The sequence below is a fragment of the Callorhinus ursinus genome, unplaced genomic scaffold (genome assembly GCF_003265705.2).
Source record: "Callorhinus ursinus isolate GAN/ISIS: 27379988/994484 unplaced genomic scaffold, GSC_fseal_2.0 scaffold1, whole genome shotgun sequence".
Lineage (NCBI taxonomy): Eukaryota > Metazoa > Chordata > Mammalia > Carnivora > Otariidae > Callorhinus > Callorhinus ursinus.
The window spans coordinates 87801871-87823192 of NW_027397063.1; the positions used below are offsets into that span (position 1 = coordinate 87801871).

Sequence of the window (21322 nt, forward strand, 5' to 3'; positions counted from 1 at the left end):
TGTGTGTGTGTGTGTGTGTGTGTGTGTGTGTGTGTGTGTGTGTGTGTTTATGCTGCTTGGAATTCACTGAGATTCTTTGATATATGGCTCTGTGGTTTTCATTACATTTGGAAATTTTTCTATTGTTATTTTTTCCGAAATTTTCTGTCCGCCCCCTTTTTTCTGGGACTCCCATTTTATATATATATTAGATGTTTCATATTATCCTAAAGTTAAGGAGGCTTTATACATTTTTATTCAGTCTTTTAAAATTTATTTTAAATCACAGTGTTTTAGATTAGCTAGATTTTATTTCTATGTCTACAAGTTCCTGTTTCTTTTCTTCTGAGATGTTGCAAAGTGTTTTCAAAGGATGAGGCTGCCTCTCTGGTTCCTGTGGGGCAGACTGCCTCAACCTAGCTCCTAAGGATGAGGGCTCTGCAGAGAGTCATGGTGTGGCCACACTCAGAGGAGCCAGGACAGCAGTGGGTCACCCCAGAGAGCCGCAGCATGGCTGGGGTCACTGTCCCAGTGTGGACAGCACCCACCAAGCCATGGGGGTAACACTGCCACTGTGGTGGATTTGAAATGCAGAGCATCAAGCCAGAGAGGATTATTCTTGGCTGTTAAGGTTTAATGGAGTTCTCCCTGTTAGACTTTGTATTTCCTTGGTATCTATTACCCTTTCCTTCTTTCCTATTTCTCCTTTTTGGAATGGGAATGCCTATCTCATGGCTGTTCCACCACTTCTTCAGGAAGCACACAACTTGTTTGATTTCCTAAGTTCGCAGCTTGGAAAGGAATTTTCCTCAGGATGAATTGTATCCCAAGTCTTATCCATACCTGATTTAGATAAGACTTTGAACTTAGACTTTAGAATTGATGCTGGAATGAATTAAGTAAGACTTTTGAGACTATTGGGATGTAATTTGCATTTGAGAAGGGCATGGATGGGGGGAGGGCAGAATGTTAGGGACTAAATGTTTGCATCCCCTCCCAAACTTGTATGTTGAAATTCTAACCCCAATATGATGGTATTAGAAGATAGTACCTTTGGGAGGTGGTTAGGTCTGGAGAGTTTAGCTCTCATGAATAGGACTCATGTCTTATAAGAGGCCCCAGAGAATCTCTCACTTCTTCCCCATGTGAGGACTCAGCAAAAATTAGGCCACCTATGAACCAGGAAGTGGGCTCTTACCAGACACTGAATCTGTCAGCACCTTCATCTTGGACTTTCCAGTCTCCGAAACTGTAAAAAATAAATGTCTGTTGTTTAAGCCACCCAGTCTGTTTTATTATAACAGCCTGAACAGACTAAGACCTTGAACAAATACTACTGAAAAATATTGCAAAAGGAAAGAGAGATACCAAAAGAAATCTTGCTAAGTATTAGTAGATAACGAATTTTTTAAAATAGGGGGTTATTTATGGTTAAAAAGTGATTGGGGTAAAAAAACTATAAATAATGTATAGTTTAATAATACTATATGACTGAATATTGAGGAAAATGAATAGAGAAGATAATTTAAAAAGGAGAAAGCAGAGTATAGAAAGGTGAAGAGTCTATAAGATTTTCTCTTATTTCAAATTTTAAATTTTTAGATTTTTCTTAGTATCTCTGAAAGGAGGACCCACTTTAGTCCTAACCAGTAAATGAATGCCCGTTTCCAGATTTAGCAATAGAGATTAGAAGCTTAAATACAACTTTTTTGTTTGTTTGCAGCTCAGTTATTTCAATATGAGGAGAGGGAAAGAAATGCTGAAGTGAAGAAGCAGCGAGAAAGAGGAGGGCAGGCTGGAGTCAAAAACAGAACAGTGGGCTTAGTACAGAGTATGCTCTCGGGCCCACAAGACTGACCATACTGGGAGCAAGCAACCAATGTTTGGCTTCATTTGATATATATATCAAATATATATATATATATTTTATCCCAGCAACACGAATTGATATTCCTAGAACTCATCAAGAAATAATTTGGCTGATTTTATTCTTAGTGTGAGGAAAGAATATACAATTGAGGAAAGAAAGAAATACATGAGCAAGTATGATAATAATGTTTCATAGAAGCTAAGGATAAAATATTTATAAAGCTGAAATGTCAAAGGAAAAACTTAGTTTCAAACATAAGAGGACTGGCTTACTGCTTTAAGATAAGATTCAGATTTCTTATTTAAAACTTTGAAGGAAGATGAACCAGGAGAGACGATGGACTCTGAGAAACAAACTGAGGGTTCTAGAGGGGAGGAGCGTAGGGGGATGGGTTAGCCTGGTGATGGGTATTAAGGAGGGCACATTCTGCATGGAGCACTGGGTATTATGAGCAAACAATGAATCATGGGACACTACACCAAAACAAATTATGTAATATATGGTGATTAACATAACAATAAAAAATTTAAAAAAAAAGAAAAAAAACTTTGAAGGAGAAATGTTTTCATCTTGTCTGAGTGGTTCTGTGTCATATTTTAATAGAAAAATAATTACATTCTGAAAAGCTTGTAAAGTAAGGACCGAGTTTTTATGCAATTGTGGTGGGACATAAGTGTCTTGAATCTCAGAGAAGTTTTCCCTTTTTTTGGTCCCAGATAATTGCCTCCTCATATAGACAATGTCATTGGAAATCTTGGGCACCATAGACTGAAAGTGTAGCTTCTGAAAAGTGAGCACTAAATTGCCAATAATAAAAACCATTGATTTTTTTTTATTAAATTGAAAGGTGTTTTGTCCCCTTTGTTTGACCATGGCTAAGAGAAGGTACAAAACAGTTTAGACTGATACCCAAATCAATAATTTCTGCACTAATTAATGGAGATGTGCCAGAGAATTTAGCATACAGATCCCAGATCGCGCATTTCCTTGGGAAGCCTTCGCAACTGATGGAGACCAAGTTTGGAAGAGAAGCTACATTAGCATCTTGTTGTGCCTTGCTCCACTTCCCTGCATTTAAATTAGTCCAGACAAAGAGATGGTGCATCCCTGAGTTCACTGGAACACCGTGTCCTTCCTACCAGTTCTCTTGCTGTGTTTAAGGCAGTTGAAATCAGCTTTGAGCTGTGTTGAGGTTAATGCAGAGCATGAAATCAGCCATAATACCTGGCTTGCTAAAATGTAACACGGAGGCCACTGAGGGCAGGGTAGCTTTCGGAGAAGGGCATAGGCCTTTGGAATGCCGAGGTGCTCGTGACCACTCTGCCGTTGGAATGCCATGGGGAGTTGCCTTCCCGAAGTCGTCTTAGTCCAAACAGCCACGCTGTAATCTAAGAGATGTGTGCATTGTCCCCTAGGCTATGTTTAGTCGAACTCATAGAACACGCAGATTAGCTTATCTATCTTTCCCGTAAACAGATCCTCCTAGTTTCAGTAAGACCCCCCTTGTCACACATCACGTGCTTGAGAAACAGTGATAAGGATTTGTGGTTATCCTGAAGGACCAATAAAAGTGGGAGCAAAGAAGAGCAAAGGGTCTTCGTCTGTGAGCATTGACCCCCTTGCCTTCTCCTTTCTTTCATGGCTAAGTTTGGAGTAATCTTTCATCCATCGTACAGGAATTGCTGGCCATTCCTGGCAGAGCTGGTGGCCTAGGTTTGAAGAAAAGAAGTCTCTTCCTGCAGCTTGTTTAATAGCATGGTGGAAGGTGAAGATTCATTTGTATCATGAACATGGGTCAAATCAGTATTTTGAGAAGTCATTAAATTAATTGCATTATTATTTTTTAATGTGCTTAGCAGTGCTGAATTAGATGCATTGTGATTTCTAAAAATGAAATAGATAGGGTTATTCTTTCTATCTTTCCTTCTTGAAATGGTAGTTGCTCAGAATATAGAGGGCCCTGTGGTGGTCTAAGAGAATGGGACTCCAACTTCACAATAAGAAATGCAACTGCAAACAAACTCCCTCAAGCAAAAGAACATCAAGAAAGTTCAAGGTAGGATGTTTTCCTAAGTCATACGACTCATAAAGCAAAAAAGCTTGGGAAATGATCATAAGAATTCCTGGTTTGAAATGGCCCAATTTTCTACTCTGCTCCAGCTTCTACCTGTTGGCAGATTATACAAAGTAGCCTCATTCTAGCTTACTCCAACTTCACCTAATAGCATTACTTACTCGGTTTTCAGGTATCACTTTTCATTTTCAAATCACTTTTCCCATGTTAACTAACTGCCATTACACGGGGTCATTTTGACAGCATAAATGAGTACAGGGATCGATGGCAGTTCCTTTAATGCCCTTTTCTTATGACTAAGTAGCAAAGAGCGGAAGCATGGAAAGTGAGCATCTTAATGGACAGACGTGATCAGGTTGTCTTTTTTTCCCCTTAGAATATTATCTAAAAGTAATTTAAAAAAATATTTTCCCTCTACCAATCTTCAAACTCACTGAGCGTATTAAAAACAAATCATTTATTTTATCAGTTCAGCCCATTCCCTTGCTTGATATTTTAAAAACTTTTTCATCATAACCTATCATTTCCTTTGCTGTCTTCCAGAAGTGAGGAACACATTTTTCTTTATCAGATAATTTGATTTTAAGGAAATGGCTTTACCCTCACCTCTTCTTACTCAGGCATTCTCAGGAGCTCTGGCATTCCACAGTCTAATCAGATACAAGTTATATCTTGGTCTAGAAATAAAGTGTGAATTGTTGAGCTTCCGATATGTAACACTACAGGCCCATAAATGTCACTTGGTAGCCTGCAGATTCAAATCTAAAAGCAATACTTTGAATACCAGAGCAGAATGTACTTCTTTATATGTTTTTTTTATAGCCTCGAAACTGAAGATGATAGTTGGATATAATATGGGGAACACATGGCAAAGTAATTTTCTGGGTGGAAATACTTTATTTTGATTGTACTGTAATGATATTATGAAATTTCCATGGATTTGAAGATATAATTATAGTGGTATACACTTTAGATCTTGTAATATTGCTTCACTGAGTCAAGTTACAATATCCTCAGCATTTTCTGTAAACAAAGGGAATATTTTCAGTGAAGTTGCTTCCTATGAGAACAGTTGTCATCAGATTTTAGACCATTGGTACTTCCTGTAAGGTAGCAGCAGGGAAGTAGCAGGCGCTCAGGGACCTTTATGGCCCGGAAATTGATTGCTCCCTAGTGAGACTCAGAGAACTCACCTTTATAGGATCGGATCACTTCTTAGGTTTTTTTCTCCCTTCCTTCCTCTCTCTCTTTCTCTTTTGAAAGAAAGACAGACGAGAGAAAAGAAGGCGAGAAAACAAGGAGGAGATAAGAATATCCTTCCTAGAGGGTAGGAGCTATTTGCCTTTTGGAGCCAGTGAGTCTGATAGAAATGGAAAGATCCTTCTGACAAAAGACAGCAAGATCACTTTCCTAGCTTGGGTATTGGAATTTTGCTCCCCAGTGTGTGGTGTTGGGTCATCCAGGATGTAGGAAGAGCCATTTTGCCTGAGTCTGGCTGTGTTTGTGCCAGGCATTGACGTCTGGCAATCCCACTCTAACATTCTAGACCAGTCATGGCTTAAATAAACCATGGTTTGGGCATGAGCTGGACCTCGGGAAGCAGCAGATGGCTGGTAAGCTCCTGTTTGCCTGCTTCAGACCCAGGAGGAAGAACCCAGGAACCTGGCCAATTACTCATCTTAAATCTCCAGAATCCCATATGATTATTGTGACTCATGTTGTTTCCTGCCATGTGTTCCAACTGAAAAAAAGTTCAAGGTATCCTGAGATTGGGTAAAATGTCTGAATGCTGACTTAGCTGCAACTTCTCATTGTAAATTCTTTCATGGGTGGAGGTGGGGGGATGGGTTAGCCTGGTGATGGGTATTAAAGAGGGCACGTTCTGTGTGGAGCACTGGGTGTTATGCACAAACAATGAATCATGGAACACTACATCCAAAACTAATGATGTAATGTATGGTGATTAACATAACAATAAAAAATAAAAAAAAGAAAGAAAAAAATTCTTTCATGGGTGGGGGAGGCATTCATGAGTGAGGTATTCCCCACACGTCAGGCTGTGTGATCATAATCTGGGCTTCACTTTTGACTTTAGGTATTAAAGCAGTTCTATTTTGCTCATGTTTTGTGAGAAACCAATAAAGATCCTTTTCTTCTTCTTCTTTTTTTTTTAATCAGTTACTTACAATGCATCTTTAGATGCTATCATTTCCAGTACAACCAGCAGTACAAACACTGTGGTGCTGGCTTGGAGAGAGAAATCAAGAAAGCATCTTAAAATGACATCCTTCAACGTTGCTGAGGGCATTCATGCTTTTGATTACCACTCTCAGCTCAATTTAATTGGTATGTAAAATAAATCATGATAACTACGAGGGCCTCATAAATAGTCCAGGATGCATATTGGTATGCAGGGAGCCTCTCCACCTTGTTGCTTTAGTGCCAGGGAGACCGACTTGAACAGCTCACATTTTATTGCCTGAGAATGTCTGATAATGATGCATTATGACGTGAGGCATGTAGGAACTACATTGGGGTGAAAATATGAGGAAGCACCCCGATGCTTTCATTAGTGTTTTTATTAGAATCTGTGGGGGCATAAGATGATACAGAGGAAGAAGACAGTTTTTGTGCCATGTCTGCGCTTCTGCCATCTTTCCGACACCACCAAATTCTCCACCTGCTGCTGGCGTGGCTACAGCATGCATGCACGTGGGACAGCGGCAAAATGCTGCACGTTTTTCCCCTGTCAGAATTCAACCTCCAGTGCTTTTTGAACATTTTCAGATTATTTGAATTTTACTTTAAAATGAGAGTTCCTTTTTTGGACATAAAAGAGGATATGTTAGCTGGAGAAATAAGCTGAAAGTTTTCAGGCGTTAACTATTTAAATAAAATATATGACATTTTGAAAGCTGATAATTTGATATATCTCTATATATGTATATATATTAAAACATTGTAAAAAAAGTGAGGTCTTAATAGGGTAGTGACAGAGAATGAACATACATGGCCTTTGGAATGAGTCATGTTAATATAAGCCTCATTTGATAATTATCATTCATAGAAAAGTACTGGTATCAGCTAGGAGGCTGAGTCTCTGAAATCACTAATGATCATGGTTGACAGTCATGGTAACAGACACCTTGAATATGAACTCAGGAAAATGCCAGCAACTACCTTTCGAAGAGAATTGGAGACCTATTAGAGAAGGCTGGGTTAGCCAAGCGAGTTTGAAAGGACTTCAATATCAACCATTTCATTGACCCATTAGTAATTATTTCAGCCCCTTTACACTGATCACTTCTTTGTACTTGGCATAGTGCTAGAAAAATAAGAGTGACCAAGCTCTCAGTTCTACAGTCGGCCCTCAACAAGAGAAAACCAAAGAGCACTCTGCTGAGTTTCCCCAGACCTGAAGACCCACTATAAACCCCGCTCTTGATGCGCTCCCTCAATAAAACCAATTCATGCTTAAAAATATCTTATTCTCTCATAGAGCAGGTCAAAAGTATAATTCTGCTGTTGGTGTGCTTGTAAATACTCAATTATTTATAGGGCAGTGGAAATAATTTGTTTCCATATACTTTCTCATTAATTTGGGAACTTTAAATATTGTTTTAGTTTTTGCTCCCTCCTGGGATAACTGTAATGTGGTCTCCACTCCTAGGTTGTGCTAGCCGGAGGGGGAAAACATCAGGACTGGGAAGTGGGATGCCGTGCCCTCCTGGTTGGGCCGCTGGTTGCCTCCTAAGTGGGATTGTATTGTTCTGTCACCTCATGCTCACTCCTTCCCCACTTTCCCTCCATGTCAACCATTTTCAGTGATAGAACTCGTGCCCCATTAGCCTGACAACACGATCTTCCTTCCTTCAAGGCAGGGTGCATTAGTGCTCAGAGGCATTTAGCAACCCCAGATACGGGATATATATTCATTTGAAAAAGGAAATTGTATGGGTTGTTCACATTACTAAAACCACTTTTTTCCCCTTCTAATTCTGATTAGCAACTGCTGGCATCAACAATAAAGTTTGCCTTTGGAACCCTTATGTTGTCTCCAAGCCAGTTGGTGTCCTTTGGGGTCACTCAGCCAGTGTAATAGCTGTCCAATTCTTTGCTGCAAGAAAACAGCTTTTCAGCTTCTCCAAAGATAAAGTAAGTAACATTGTACATTTAATTTGTTTAGTTCTGCCTCCTCAGTTCCTACCTAAATCTGTCTGTGGTCCTGAATTCCTCTGAGGGCTGGTGTGGATTTTTAAAATACACTGGCTAACTACTATGGCTTTGGAAATCTAAATTTGGAAAAGATACTTATGGTAATTTAAGCATAGTCCTGGGCAACTGAACAAAGTATTTCATCAAAAAAACTTTTAAACCATATACTCATGGATTTAATCCTTATAACTGCATTCTTAAAAGGTTACATCTTGAGTTTCCAAAGTTCTCACTAATTCAATAGAAAAAACAAATGGAGATGAGGAAATGTTGCTTGGTAATGGTAAGATATGGAAGAGGCACAGCTAATTAGCTATTGTTGTTTTGATATTGAGGAAACTCAGTAAATTAGACATCAAAGTTAATCTGAAGACTATCAAGTATATTAAGGACATTTCAGGGGCTCCTGGGTGGCTTAGTCAGTTAAGTGTCTGCCTTTGGCTCAGGTTGTGATCCCAGGGTCCTGGGATCAAGTCCCACATCGGGCTCCCTGCTCAGTGGGGAGCCTGCTTCTCCCTCTCCTGCTCCCCCTGCTTGTGCTTGCTCTCTCTCTGTCAAATAAATTAATTAAAAAAATCTTTAAAAAAAACCATTTCAATTATGTATATCAGTCCATTTTTCTTTGGAGATATTTATGGGATATTTTAAATATGGTTGGGGGCGCCTGGGTGGCTCAGTCGTTAAGTGTCTGCCTTCGGCTCAGGTCATGATCCTGGGGTCCTGGGATCGGGTCCCGCATCGGTCTCCGTGCTCAGCGGAGAACCTGCTTCTCCCTCTCCCACTCCCCCTGCTTGTGTTCCCTCTCTCGTTGTGTCTCTCTCTGTCAAATAAATAAATAAAATCTTAAAAAAATTTTTTTAAAAATATGGTGGGAAAAAAAACAACATGGTACCAGAACCAGGCAGTCCAGGTCAAATCCTGACCACATTATTTACTACCCGTATCTCCTTAGGAAAATTTCTTAATCTCTAATAATCATGTCACTTGTTTCTCTGTAAAACTTTCATTTTCCATAATGCCTGATTTTATAGATCCAGGTAATTACTTCAAGATGTTTGGTTGTGAAGAGAAGAGGTTGGGCAATAGGCTTACTGAGTACAGCCTCTGGGCCTTTCAGTGAATCTGAATTTTTATTTTATTCTAAAGCAATACGTGTATATGTAAAAATTAAATAGAAACTTATCTTCAGCTCCTTAGCCACACCCCATCCACAAGTTCTGCCAAACTTGCTTATTTTACTGTATTACCTATGGTGTAGGTAATCTTCTCCCAATTTATTTATCAGCCTCACCTCTCCCTCTCAGTTGCCACTGCTCTAATTCAAAATCTCATCTTCTTTTGCCCAAGATTTTGCAAAGATTTTCTAACCTGTCTCCCTACTTTCAGACTGGTCTGACTCTAATCTGCCCCTTATCCTGCTAATGAAGTGGTTTGTAAAAAACTTGTTTAGCACTTCATGGAATTCTGAGTCTAAATACCAACTCCAGAATTCTTAAGCTTTTGTACAAAGCCCTCCCCCAGCATGCTACCCTATTTTATTTCCTGCTTTTCTCTTTTGTTCCCTTAATGCTCCAGCCATATCGCACCTTGGGCTGTTCCCGCTATGCTGCCTCATGGCTCTGCAGCGTGCTCTTCCTTCTGCCTTTGGTTCCCTCTCCTGATGATCACTTGGCAAATGCCTGTTTATCCTCAAAGTTCCAGAGTTTTCGGAGTCTTTCACACAGAGGGTGTTTCCTGCCCTCCAGTTGTACCTGTTTGTAGGTTCTCAGTAAATCTTAAATGAATGAATCTTTAGCAAACATAAATATGAAAGAAATAACAGGGATTTTATTATAACAGAATTCCATGAAAGTGTTGACTGAAAAAAAAAAAACCGATCTTAAAGTAGATTAGTAAATACCTTATTCATCTTACTGAAGACTATAGCCTGGGAGACAGTATTTCACATTGTTCTGAAGAACTGCTCCAAAGTTTGTGAGTTTACAGGGATTATATGTGAAAAGGCGAAGGGGTATATGTACTTACAAGCAGTTCTTCAAGGTATAATTTTGTGTCACAAGGTATAATTTGTTTGGGTGTAAAAACTAAGGTTTACGGATTTCCACATATACTTGTGAAAGACTGCTTAGGTCATCTTAATACATTATGTTTCTATCATATCTGATTGTTCAAAAATATTGCCAGCATGCTTCTGCTTACCTGGTTTTCTGGTTCTTCCTGTTTTGGGTTTCTCCTTGAGATCACTTGAGATGGTCAGAGAAGGCTGACATCAGTTACCCACTGATGTTTTAGTGCACAAAATGTTTTATCACTTTAAAAGCAAGTGAAAAAAAAATGTCCTTAGAGTCAGAATGGATTGTGTATAGGTATCCTCAGTATTTAGACTACCTAGCCTCTTCCAAAGCTGTTTTATCATTCTATTTTTGCTTTGACATGTAAACAATTGCATTATATTAAAGCTTGTCATGCTGTCTTTTACATTAGTCTAAATCCATTTTACTTTGATAAAGGCATAATAATCTTAGTCTTTATGTCTTTACAGCAAACAACAGGGCTTTCTACTATCAGGTTAAGCCTTTGCTTTATTGCTGTACAATTCTTTTGGATGTTTTATGGAATTGGAGTTAAGGAACAGAGAAAATGAAAGAGCACATTTTTTTCAAAGAGCCTTTGAATGAATCATATTTTGGTCAATGAGTTGCTGTATTAGAGAATTTCAGACCAAAGTGATCTAGATCTAAATAATTTTTTCCAAAAATGATCTGAGACTTAAGTTGTTTTGTGGAAGACTGCTCTGTTACCATTTTGCCGTGATGGTTAAATAAATTTCTCCTTATAGAATTTGGTATCATACTAATTAATAGTCCAGTTGCACTTTGCTTTGGACTCCTAGCTTTCACTGATGACAAAGCCCTGCTGGGAGTCAGTAACTTGGGGATCTGGAGGAGGAATTACCATGGGGAGTGAAAGGATTTTCAAAGCCTGGGGGACATTGTAGCCAGTGAGCCTGATTAGGCTCTTCTACTGCTCCTAACTATTCTCTTCTGCGCTGTTCACCTTGATTTGGCCACCAGAGTGAGATGGCTTTGTAACTTAATCCTTCATTTAAGGTTCTGATTTTTTCCAGAGCCCAATTTCTACACTGTGGTCCCAAAGTTGGCAAGGAAAATACAAAGTGAGACTTTTGTGTGATGACTACATCTTACCTGTTTGTCTTCCCTTTCCTTCTGCATACTCTTCCTCCTCGGCTTCCCTCTATTCATCCAGAAACAAAGCCATTTTCATCTTGTTTAAACTACACAAGTAAATGGATTAATGCACTTTCATGAAAATTGCAAATGAGGAAGCATGTAGTGCAAAAAAATGAATATTCCTTTTGTTCACTTCCCCTTCAGATCGGTTCCTCTCCCAAGAAATAGCCATTATTAACACTTGTGTATATCTTCTCATAATTTATATTATAATATACAGTTGACCTGTGAACAACATGGGGGAGAGGGGCACACGGTTGGAAAATCATGTTTAACTTTTCACCCCTCAAGAACTTAACTACCAATAGCCTCCTGTTGACTAGAAGCCTTACAGATAACATAAATATTTGATTAACACATATTTTGTATGTTTTGTGTGTTGTTCTTACAATAAAGTAAGGTGGGGAAAAGACATTGCTAGGAAAATCACAAGGAAGAGAAAATATATATATAGTACTGTATTTATTTAAAAAAAAAATCACATATAAGTAAGTGAACCAGCACAGCTCAAGCCCATGTTGTTCAAGGGTCAACTGTATTATATATTGTATGTATATAATAATGTATTGTATTGTGTTACAATATATTATTATATATACCATCCTATGTATGTGTACACATACAAGGTAGTATTTATTACTAGTTTTTATGTAAATGATATCACATAAGACATATTTTTCTGCAACTTGATTTTCCCTAAATAATAGCTCCTGGAGATCTTTCTGTGTGACTTTACATAGGCCTATGTTCCATCTGCGTTGATGTAAATGGTAAGGTTTCATCCTTTCTGATGGCTGAGTAATATTCTGCTGTATATACACCACATCTTTCTCCATTCATCTGCTGATGGACATCTCGGCTCTTTCCGTAGTTTGGCTATTGTGGACATTGCTGCTATAAATATTGGGGTGCAGGTGCCCCTTTGGGTCACTACATTTGTATCTTTGGAGTAAATATCCAGTAGTGCAATTGCTGGGAAATGTACTTCTTTTTTTTTTTTTTTAAAGATTTTATTTATTTATTTGACAGATAGAGACACAGTGAGAGAGGGAACACAAGCAGGGGGAGTGGGAGAGGGAGAAGCAGGCTTCCCACTGAGCGGGGAGCCCGATGTGGGACTCGATCCCAGGACTCTGGGATCATGACCTGAGCTGAAGGCAGACGCTTAACGACTGAGCCACCCAGGCGCCCGGGAAATGTACTTCTTAAAGAAATTTTTAAGATATTGCTGATTTAGATCTAGAAATATTGTACCCAATAGTATACTCACCAGAGGTGTGTAAAGGTGCCTGTTCTCCACAGTCTTGTCAATAATGGATACTATTAATGTGTTCACTCTTTTGTGTGTGAACCTGATGGATAAAAAAAATTAAGATGAGTTTCTTTTTCAGATTTATTTATATTCATTTATTGTTTTTTGTGCATTATCTGATCATGCCCTAAACATGTTTTTTAACTGGTAATTTTGGATAGTCTTTTGGTGCTTGCTTATTTGGGGATATTTGATTTCTAGATCTTTAATTTCAATTTCATTATTAGCTGTTCTTATCTAATAATTTCAGTATCTGAAGTCCTTAGAGATCTAAGTCTGATATTTGCTCTTCTGGCAGTTCTCCCTCATGATTACTTGTTTCCTTTTTATGTTTGGCTATCTTTTATTGTTACCTTGTTTTTCACTGTTGCTAAACTATAGCCATTCTGAGGAACTAAACTGAAGATGCTTTCCTCCAGAGATTTCTGTGTGTTTCTGAAGGTGGAAATGAAGAAAAGTGCTGTCCTGACACGACTATTCTCCTTTTCTGTTGTCCAGTTTCACTGAACAGTCTTGCCTTGGTGCCTCCACCTTGCTGATGGTCCAAGGCTTAGGCTCCTAGTTGCAGTCTCTTCATTTACGCCTACTCTTCACTATTTTCATTTTAAGTTTGTTTCTTTTTCCCTCTTTTTTCTTAAGGACCTGTAGAGATGGTCCCCACTCCCTGAAGACCCAGCAAGGGAGGAGAAATAATGTTTTATTCAGAGTTGTGTTTCTTTGAAACAGAAGGACCCCTATGAAAACCTAGTTAGGTCTGCAATGATACTTAAATCAGAATTCCCTTGTTCTAGCTGGTTTTCACTATTTCCTTCAAAGCTGTTGTTAGTATAAATCTTAAGTGAGAAGAAAGAAGGAAGGAAATTTAAAGTGTTTAAGTTTACTTTGTAAAATAAAATAGGAATGGTGATCTTTGAAAAGCAAAATTAGAAAACTTTTTTTTTGAAGACTAAGACAGATTCTGTTGAGTTTTTTTAGTGTTAGGTGAGTAATGATAGTGGCAAAAAATCAGTTTAATTGAAATTGTTTTGATTTCCCAAGTAAACTTTTGTTCTGAGAAAGGAGAGCACCTGAAATAATATGTTGGTATTAGTTAAGTCTATTAAAGTTGAGTTTATTAAGCTTAAATTTGTTATACTTGAACTGGGGCATCAATGAGATTTTTGTAGAACAATTCATAGTGCCTGAAAAAATGTTTTGAATTTTTCAAGCTGGGTGATCGAATACACAAACAGACACTTAACAGAAATCTGAGTCTTAGAGCTGTTTATCTTCTCTCATTCTTGTTGAAAAGAATGTAAAAAAAAAAAAACAAAACAGAAGATAATGATTATGGTAATAATTTAAAGATGGTTAGCACAGAGAAGATTTTAATTTGCAGCCAATATTTTAGGTTTGACTTCAGTTCTGGAAAAAAAATGGTAAAAATACTTCTTAAAGGAAGCTCTGTTCTATGACTTTATGTTAAAAAAAACATTATCTGAGCTATATGGTAGAACATGCATATATCATGTCAAACAAAATTGCCTTTAAGCGTTTACTGATGAGGCTTTCATGGATTATCCAAAGGCTTAAATTCTGAAGAAACAGACTTGTTAATACATAAAGGAGTATTCAGGAGACCCAGTTCCATCAGTTCCTTTTATCCTATCATCTGAAATAGGCTATCCATTTTTGTGGATTACCCCAGAGAGCTGAGATGCTGCACTGCTGTCCTCAAAATCCCCTAGTGATATATACTCTCTTTCTCTCTTTTTCTTATTTCATTTTATATCTATTCCCTACAGGATGGCAGGAGTTAGTAGTAAATGTTTGATGAAACCAAACAAGTCTCACTTTGATAGAGTCATCTGAGTCTGTTTTCTACTTTTCACTTACTTTTATGTCATTATTAGGACACTATGAATTTTTTTTTCCCTCCTACTCTGAGTTAAACTTGGACGTGTTACCAAAATGTAAATAATGCTGATTTGGTTTTACAAAGGGCACTGAAAACAGATTCCCTATCTATCCATACATCTCTCCATGTACCCACCCATCCATAAAGTTGCCTGTTTATAACAGTTACAGGACAAAATAACAGTCGTATTTACATATTTTCCTATTGTTTAGTGCAGTTTTATTATGTCTATGTGAAATGATTCTGTCTCTTGCAGGGAACAGGAAAAATTTCTTTTTCTTTTTAGATATTTTATTTATTTATTTGAGAGAGAAAGCAAGAGCACAAGCAGGGTGGTGGGGGAGGAGCAGGCTCCCCGCTGAGCAGAGAGCCCAATGTGGGACTCGATCCCAGCACCCTGGGATCATGACCTGAGCCAAAGGCAGATGCTTAACCGACTGAGCCACCCAGGAGCACCATGGGAGCAGAAAAAATTCTTCAGCAAAATTAGACTGAAAACATGGTGGCATCCTACATTTCTCTAGTCCAATCTTCACAATGCCCCTTTGTAAATTTGTTTGAATTGTTGATTTGGAATCTATAGATAATGGGTTGAGCAACTTTAGTACATTCTAGGCAGATTGGCAGAATTTCAGAGCTGGCAGGGGCCACTTTAGGAGAAAGGTGAGGAAGTGGACAGGTAAAATCACATAACTAAGCTGACAGATCTAAGTAATATTAAAATGAGGATCCAGGTTTCTGATCTCAGTCTACTGATTTTTAGTTCTAATGTATATGAATAATCCTGCATTATTAAATAGCTAACAGTTGAATCAAGGTAAAGATTAAGGGAAAAAATATGCCCTCATCATTATGTGAATAGCTAAATTTTGTCTTGATATTGATAATGTGACAAAATGATAAGCTTAGGTACTTATTTCTCCTAATATAAAAATGATGATGAAATAGAAAGCCCCCAAACATGCCATTTCAAGAACTAGACTTAGGAAGGCTGAGCTTGGACAGACATCACAAGTTCTGAGGTGTTATGATGAAAACAGAGTGTACAGTTTAGATCAAAATTTGTGGAAAATGTAAATTAAAAAGTATCAATTGTTCTATTGTCATTTTTAAGCTTAGGTGTTTGTCAGTTTACTTATTTTTCCTATGAAGAATAAAAATCTCGCTAGGAATCTGGAATGAAAATTGATATTAAATATACTTCTTTCTGAACTGTGGCCTAATTCTATCCCAGAAGTCAACTTGAATATCAAAGAGAAGAACCCATCCTTCTCAAATATTAATTAGTTATTTAAGTTACATTTTGTCAAAGGGCTTGATTAATAAAACTGAATTAATGTGAGATATTTTTCATGATTAAAAGGATAAAGACATTAGGAAAGAAGGGGAATACAGTTATCTGGTTTAAAGCCAAGCCACATGATATTACTGATTAAGCTGAGAGAAAGATTTCTTGTTCGAGGATATTAGCATTGGCCTTAAAACCATGTAGAGAAGTCAAGGTACAATGCAAAGGAAATGCTTGGGAAATTAAAATATATATATATATATATACACACACACACTAATGCCTGAGCCCCATCCTTAGAGTTTCTGATTTAATCGACCTGGCAAAAGGGCCCAAACAGGTGATTTCTAAAGTAATGTAGGTGTTTCTAATGTCAAGGTTAAGAACCATTCATAAAGAATGTGGTAGTGTAGAAAAAAACTGAAAAACATGTGGGAGGTCACATACCGTGACATGATTTCTAGGTGAGCACCGGAACACTGTTTTGTGCATTGATGTTAATATATCAATGTTGCTTTCATCCTCAGCAGAGAGAAAAATTAGAGAATTAAAGATGGAAGGGGCTTATTGGGATCATGGATCACTAATTAAGAGAGTTAGGGTTCTTTGAAGGAAGAAGGGAAAGCAGAACAAAAAAACCCCATAATTTTAAGAAAAAGTGATGAACATGCACATTTTGATAAAAAAAAACCATACTTCTAGTTTTAATTGCTAATAGCAAGAACTAACCTATCATAGACTAGAGGTTATTGCTCATCTATTTTTATTTTTCATTTAATTTATATGACTATATGTCAATAAAATATTAAAGGCAATATAAATTATTTGAACAACATGGTGGAAAATGATTCTGTGGGAATTATAGTCCATTAATACTGTTGAGTTATTATTAATCTATATTCACCTATGCCCCAGATTATTGTTCTGGCATGAAATTAATTTCTACTTTTAGAAGGGAATCCATACTAAACAAGACAGTAATCTGAACAATGAGGGTATGACTATTATAAGCAATATGAGTGCTTGAAAATAATCTAGATGTGTCTAATCTTGTGGCTTTCACATTCAAAATAACAGTTTATCAATTCTATTTATATTTAGAACACACTGAAAAATATTTGCAAGTCTTAGTTCTTGTAGAATTTATATTCTTGAGGAAAAACACGTTCAGGAGAGTTGCCAGAATGTTTTAAATAAAAATATTTAGTAATGTTTAAGAACCAGAATGAATTCTTTAATGAAAAATTCTTTCCCCCAAAAAACCAAAAAATTTACTTCATAAATATATATTCTTGGAGTTAGAAGGATTGGTAATGCTGTTTATCTGGCAGGGGTTAACTAGGTCATTTTAAGTTTGTTATAATCGTTGGTAAATGGAGAGGTTACCCTATCCATCAAGCATAATTATTTCTACAAGATGTTTGAAAAAGTTTCATAAAATATCACTGTGGATTATATGAGATCTGCAATATGAGATCTGCAATTATATGAGATCTGCAAAGTGGATTAGATGAGAGCTGCAATTATATGAAATCTGCAAATTGGGTTATATGGATCTGCAAAAATGTTTCATAAAATGTCATTGTAGATTATATGAGATCTGTGGAATATATAAGATCTGCAATCTGCAATAACCATGTAGAAGTGAGGCAAGATTTTATGGGGTTCTGTATTCTTGGACTTTATCCTAGCTAATGATCTCCATCAACGAGCTGGATAAAGACATATTATTACACGAACCACAATCTTCAACAAATTTGAAAGTTACCTATTGAACACCTACTATGTCTCATGGGATATGTAGACAAATCAGGGAGGAATTGTCAATATAATTGAATTAGGATTCAAAATTACATTGTCATACTTTGAATCAAAAGTAGGAAAAATCCTAGTCTTGGCTTAATACATCAGCTTTTTGAAGGTAAGATTGTAGATGTCTGGCTTGATTATTTGCTCATGGGATTCATATTAAGAGCTTTTCATAGTCAGAACCTCAAGGTAAGCAAACTTCATAATGGAGTGACTTAATCATAATGCAAAAATAAATGGTTTAAAGAAGTCATAGAACCTCTAACAGTGATTAGAACACCCCTAAAATATTGATTCCATTCTGAGCACCATGCTTAACATATGTCCTTGAGGCTCAAGTGTTATTCTTACATTTTGATGAGTAGAGAGATACTGTCTTAAATTGATAATGCAGTACTTAATGTATAAGTATATTATTTTAAAGTATCACAGCCAATAGGACCAGAAAAAAAAGTTTAGATTGGGAGGAATGAAAAGGGAGAAAAAAAATGTAAGTAACCTCTCTTTCAAAGGAGAGAGTCATTTGATCAATATATGATATGTTACACACATACACACATTTGATCAATATAAACTACACACACATATATACACTGCTATTATTTGGTGTTATGGAGAAATCTATAACTCAGGAAGGTTAAAGAAGGCTGTCTTCAAATAAATAAAAATTAAAAAATAAATAAAAAAGACTGTCTCTGAGGAGTAGGACCTGGGGTTGAGAGAGGTGGCTTGAGAATAAAGCCCTCCGGTACTATTGGATTTTAGACCATGGACCGATGCAACGATGGTGTTAAAGGTAAACAACATTTGAATGATGATCCCCTCCCTGGAGAGAAAGTGCAAACAGAGTGAGAGAATCAGGAACCTGCCATGGTGGAGTGAGTTCTGAGGGTAGGATGCTTGAAGGAACTGGGATCATTTACTGTGGACAAGAGGTAGAACAAGAGGCTTATGTGGATGTAGGAGGAGAGGGTAGAGTCAAGAGGTAGAAGAGCGTATCTTTGGCTGAACGTTCTTAATAATTACTGTAGGGATTTCTATCCTGTGGATTCCTAAGATCTGTACATATGGACGAAGGCTGTGCATGTCTATGTACCCAGAAAATTATATGCGAAATTGTGTACATATATGGGTACATGCATTTAGGAGGAGGGGATAGACCATCATTTTGGACATATTTTATTTTCCCAAAAGAGTATATGATTTAAAGTACATTAAGACCTGCAGTGTTGCCTGCCTTCTGGAGTTACAAACACTTAAACAGACCATTTTTTATAGATAATTTTTTTTAAAGATTTTATTTATTTATTCATGAGAGACAGAGAGAGAGAGAGAGAGAGAGAGAGAGAGGCAGAGGGAGAAGCAGGCTCCCAAGGAGCAGGGAGCCCGATGCGGGACTCGATCCCAGGACCCTGGGATCATGACCTGAGCCGAAGGCAGACGCTTAACCATCTGAGCCACCCAGGCGCCCTTTTTATAGATAATTGAGAAATAATTCTTACATTGGATAAGATAGACTGATTTAGTTGGAAGAACCTCTTTGGTTCTAATATTTACACAATGAAAACATAATACAATGCATTTAATAATAAAAGTATTTATTGAACACTATTACATGCTGGTCACCATGCTAAATGCTTGACATGGGGCCTGGTTCCTATCTTCTAGCATTGGGTGAGGTAGGTACTACATCAAAACCTCAGAGAGGCAAAGAAAGTTGCTAGAGGTAGCCCTAAAGTAAAGGAGAGAACCGAGATTAGAACACAAGAAGTCTAGCCCTAGAACTTGCCTGTTATCATCTTTTGGAGGGATTTTTCACAGTCTTCCTTCCGACTCTCCCTCACTGCCCATGTTAATTTCGTACCATGGCTGATAGCAGCCACACGTGCACCTGCAAAGCAGTTCTTCCTGTTTTCTTCAGTGCTTGTCTCATGCCATCTGCATGTCTTTTTTGTGTCTTGATTGTCTGTGTTTGAATACGAATCTAATGTCTGAGGTTTATGTGAACTTGATTTCACTTAATACCAAGTCTTTTATTTCACACGCACATACAATATATATGTATATATGTATTATATACTATATAATAATATAATATATTCATGTGTATGTATAACTATATAGAGAGTATAATATATATTAAATATATTAGAGAGAGACCATATTACTTTTCAGTTGCTAATGTGACAAACAACCACAAACTCAGTGGTTTAGAACAACACAAATGTATTTGTGTTCTGCAGGTTAGAATTCCAGCATGGGTCTCGCTTAGCTGAAATCAAGGTGTTGGGAGGGGCTCCTCTTTTGGAAGCTCTGGGGGAGAGTCCCTTTCCTTGCCTTCTCTTTGACACATGGCCCACTTCCTCCATCTTCAAAGCCAGCAATACTAGATAGAGTCCTTCTCACATCCCATCACTCTAATCTCCCTTACGATGACAGCGGACTCACCCGTAATCTCTCCATCTCAAAGTACTTAATTTATCACATCTGGAAAATCCCTTGTGCTCATGCAAAAGGACATACACACTGCAGGGAGGAGGGCATGGACATTTGGGGGGACTATTACTCTGCCTGCCACAAGTACTTGCTAAATACAGCTCTCTTCAGGGGACTGAGACAAAAACACAGTCCTTCCCTGGGGAAGATTACAGGTGAGAAGACATTTAAATGGATAAGGAAATGCAAGAAAACTCTGTGCCATGACAGAAGTAGGAACAATTACAGCACCATGGACGAAATCTGCCTGGGGTTGAGCGTGAACTAGAAACAATTTTGGCTAAAAAATGACAATTGTTCTTGACATGTTCATATGACTTGATCACTTTTTATCCAGGTTTTGAGACTCTGGGATATTCAGTACCAGCTGTCCATCCAGAGGATAGCTTGTTCTTTTCCCAAAAGTCAGGACCTCAGATGTCTCTTCCACTTTGATGAAGCCCATGGACGACTTTTCATCTCATTTAATAACCAGCTCGCATTGTTGGCAATGAAAAGCGAGGCCAGCACAAGGGTGAAGAGCCACAAGACGGCAGTCACTTGTGTTCTTTACAATTCGGTCTTGAAGCAGGTAATGATGCTTTTCTGTCCCTTTCCTGACAAGTCCCCATGTCCAGAGGTTCATTCCTTTAATTCAACCTAAGGTAACTGAGGACAAATATAGACAAAAAAACAAAAACAAACAACAACAACAACAACAACAAAAAACTGTGGGAAAGAAACAATTTAATAGCCTTGTACTTTTCTGCAAGGTTGTGTGTTCAGGTGGATTTGAAGAGGGATTTCATTTTCAGCCAGTGACTACGGCGGCGCAGATAGAGTTATAAGGAATTACAATATTCCAGTGAAAACAAACAAAACATGCGACATAATTGAACTTCTGTTTGTTACTTGCTCATTTGGGTCTTGATGCCAAATGCAAGTGAACCTGGTTGTAAAATTCTATTTTATGAATGCCAGCCTCCCGTATCCCCGTGGAAAGTTCTGAAATATGCATGAAATGTAATTAGCAGAGATCCATTTTGCCAGCCTATTTTACACCGGTGCCTCACAGTGGCAGCCTGGAATGTATTCATAATAAAATGATTCAGTTAAATGTGGTGCCACTTGGTATGCAGCACGAGTGTTGTT

At 37.7% G+C, this 21322-nt stretch overlaps 1 protein-coding gene across 10 annotated transcripts in view; it reads left to right on the forward strand.

The window, feature by feature from the left end:
* The window catches only part of WDR49 (WD repeat domain 49), a 157210-nt gene that overhangs the window by 47118 nt on the left and 88770 nt on the right, over positions 1 to 21322 (forward strand). For 9 of the 10 annotated variants that reach the window (XM_073897692.1, XM_073897678.1, XM_073897675.1 and 6 more), the window contains 3 exons: positions 6102 to 6269; positions 7930 to 8078; positions 20529 to 20762. In XM_073897692.1, coding sequence (XP_073753793.1) covers positions 6102 to 6269; positions 7930 to 8078; positions 20529 to 20762 — 551 coding nt within the window. Of the gene's footprint in view, positions 1 to 3788; positions 3906 to 6101; positions 6270 to 7929; positions 8079 to 20528; positions 20763 to 21322 lie in introns of all 10 variants that reach the window. The other variant, XM_073897695.1, reaches the window with a different exon arrangement.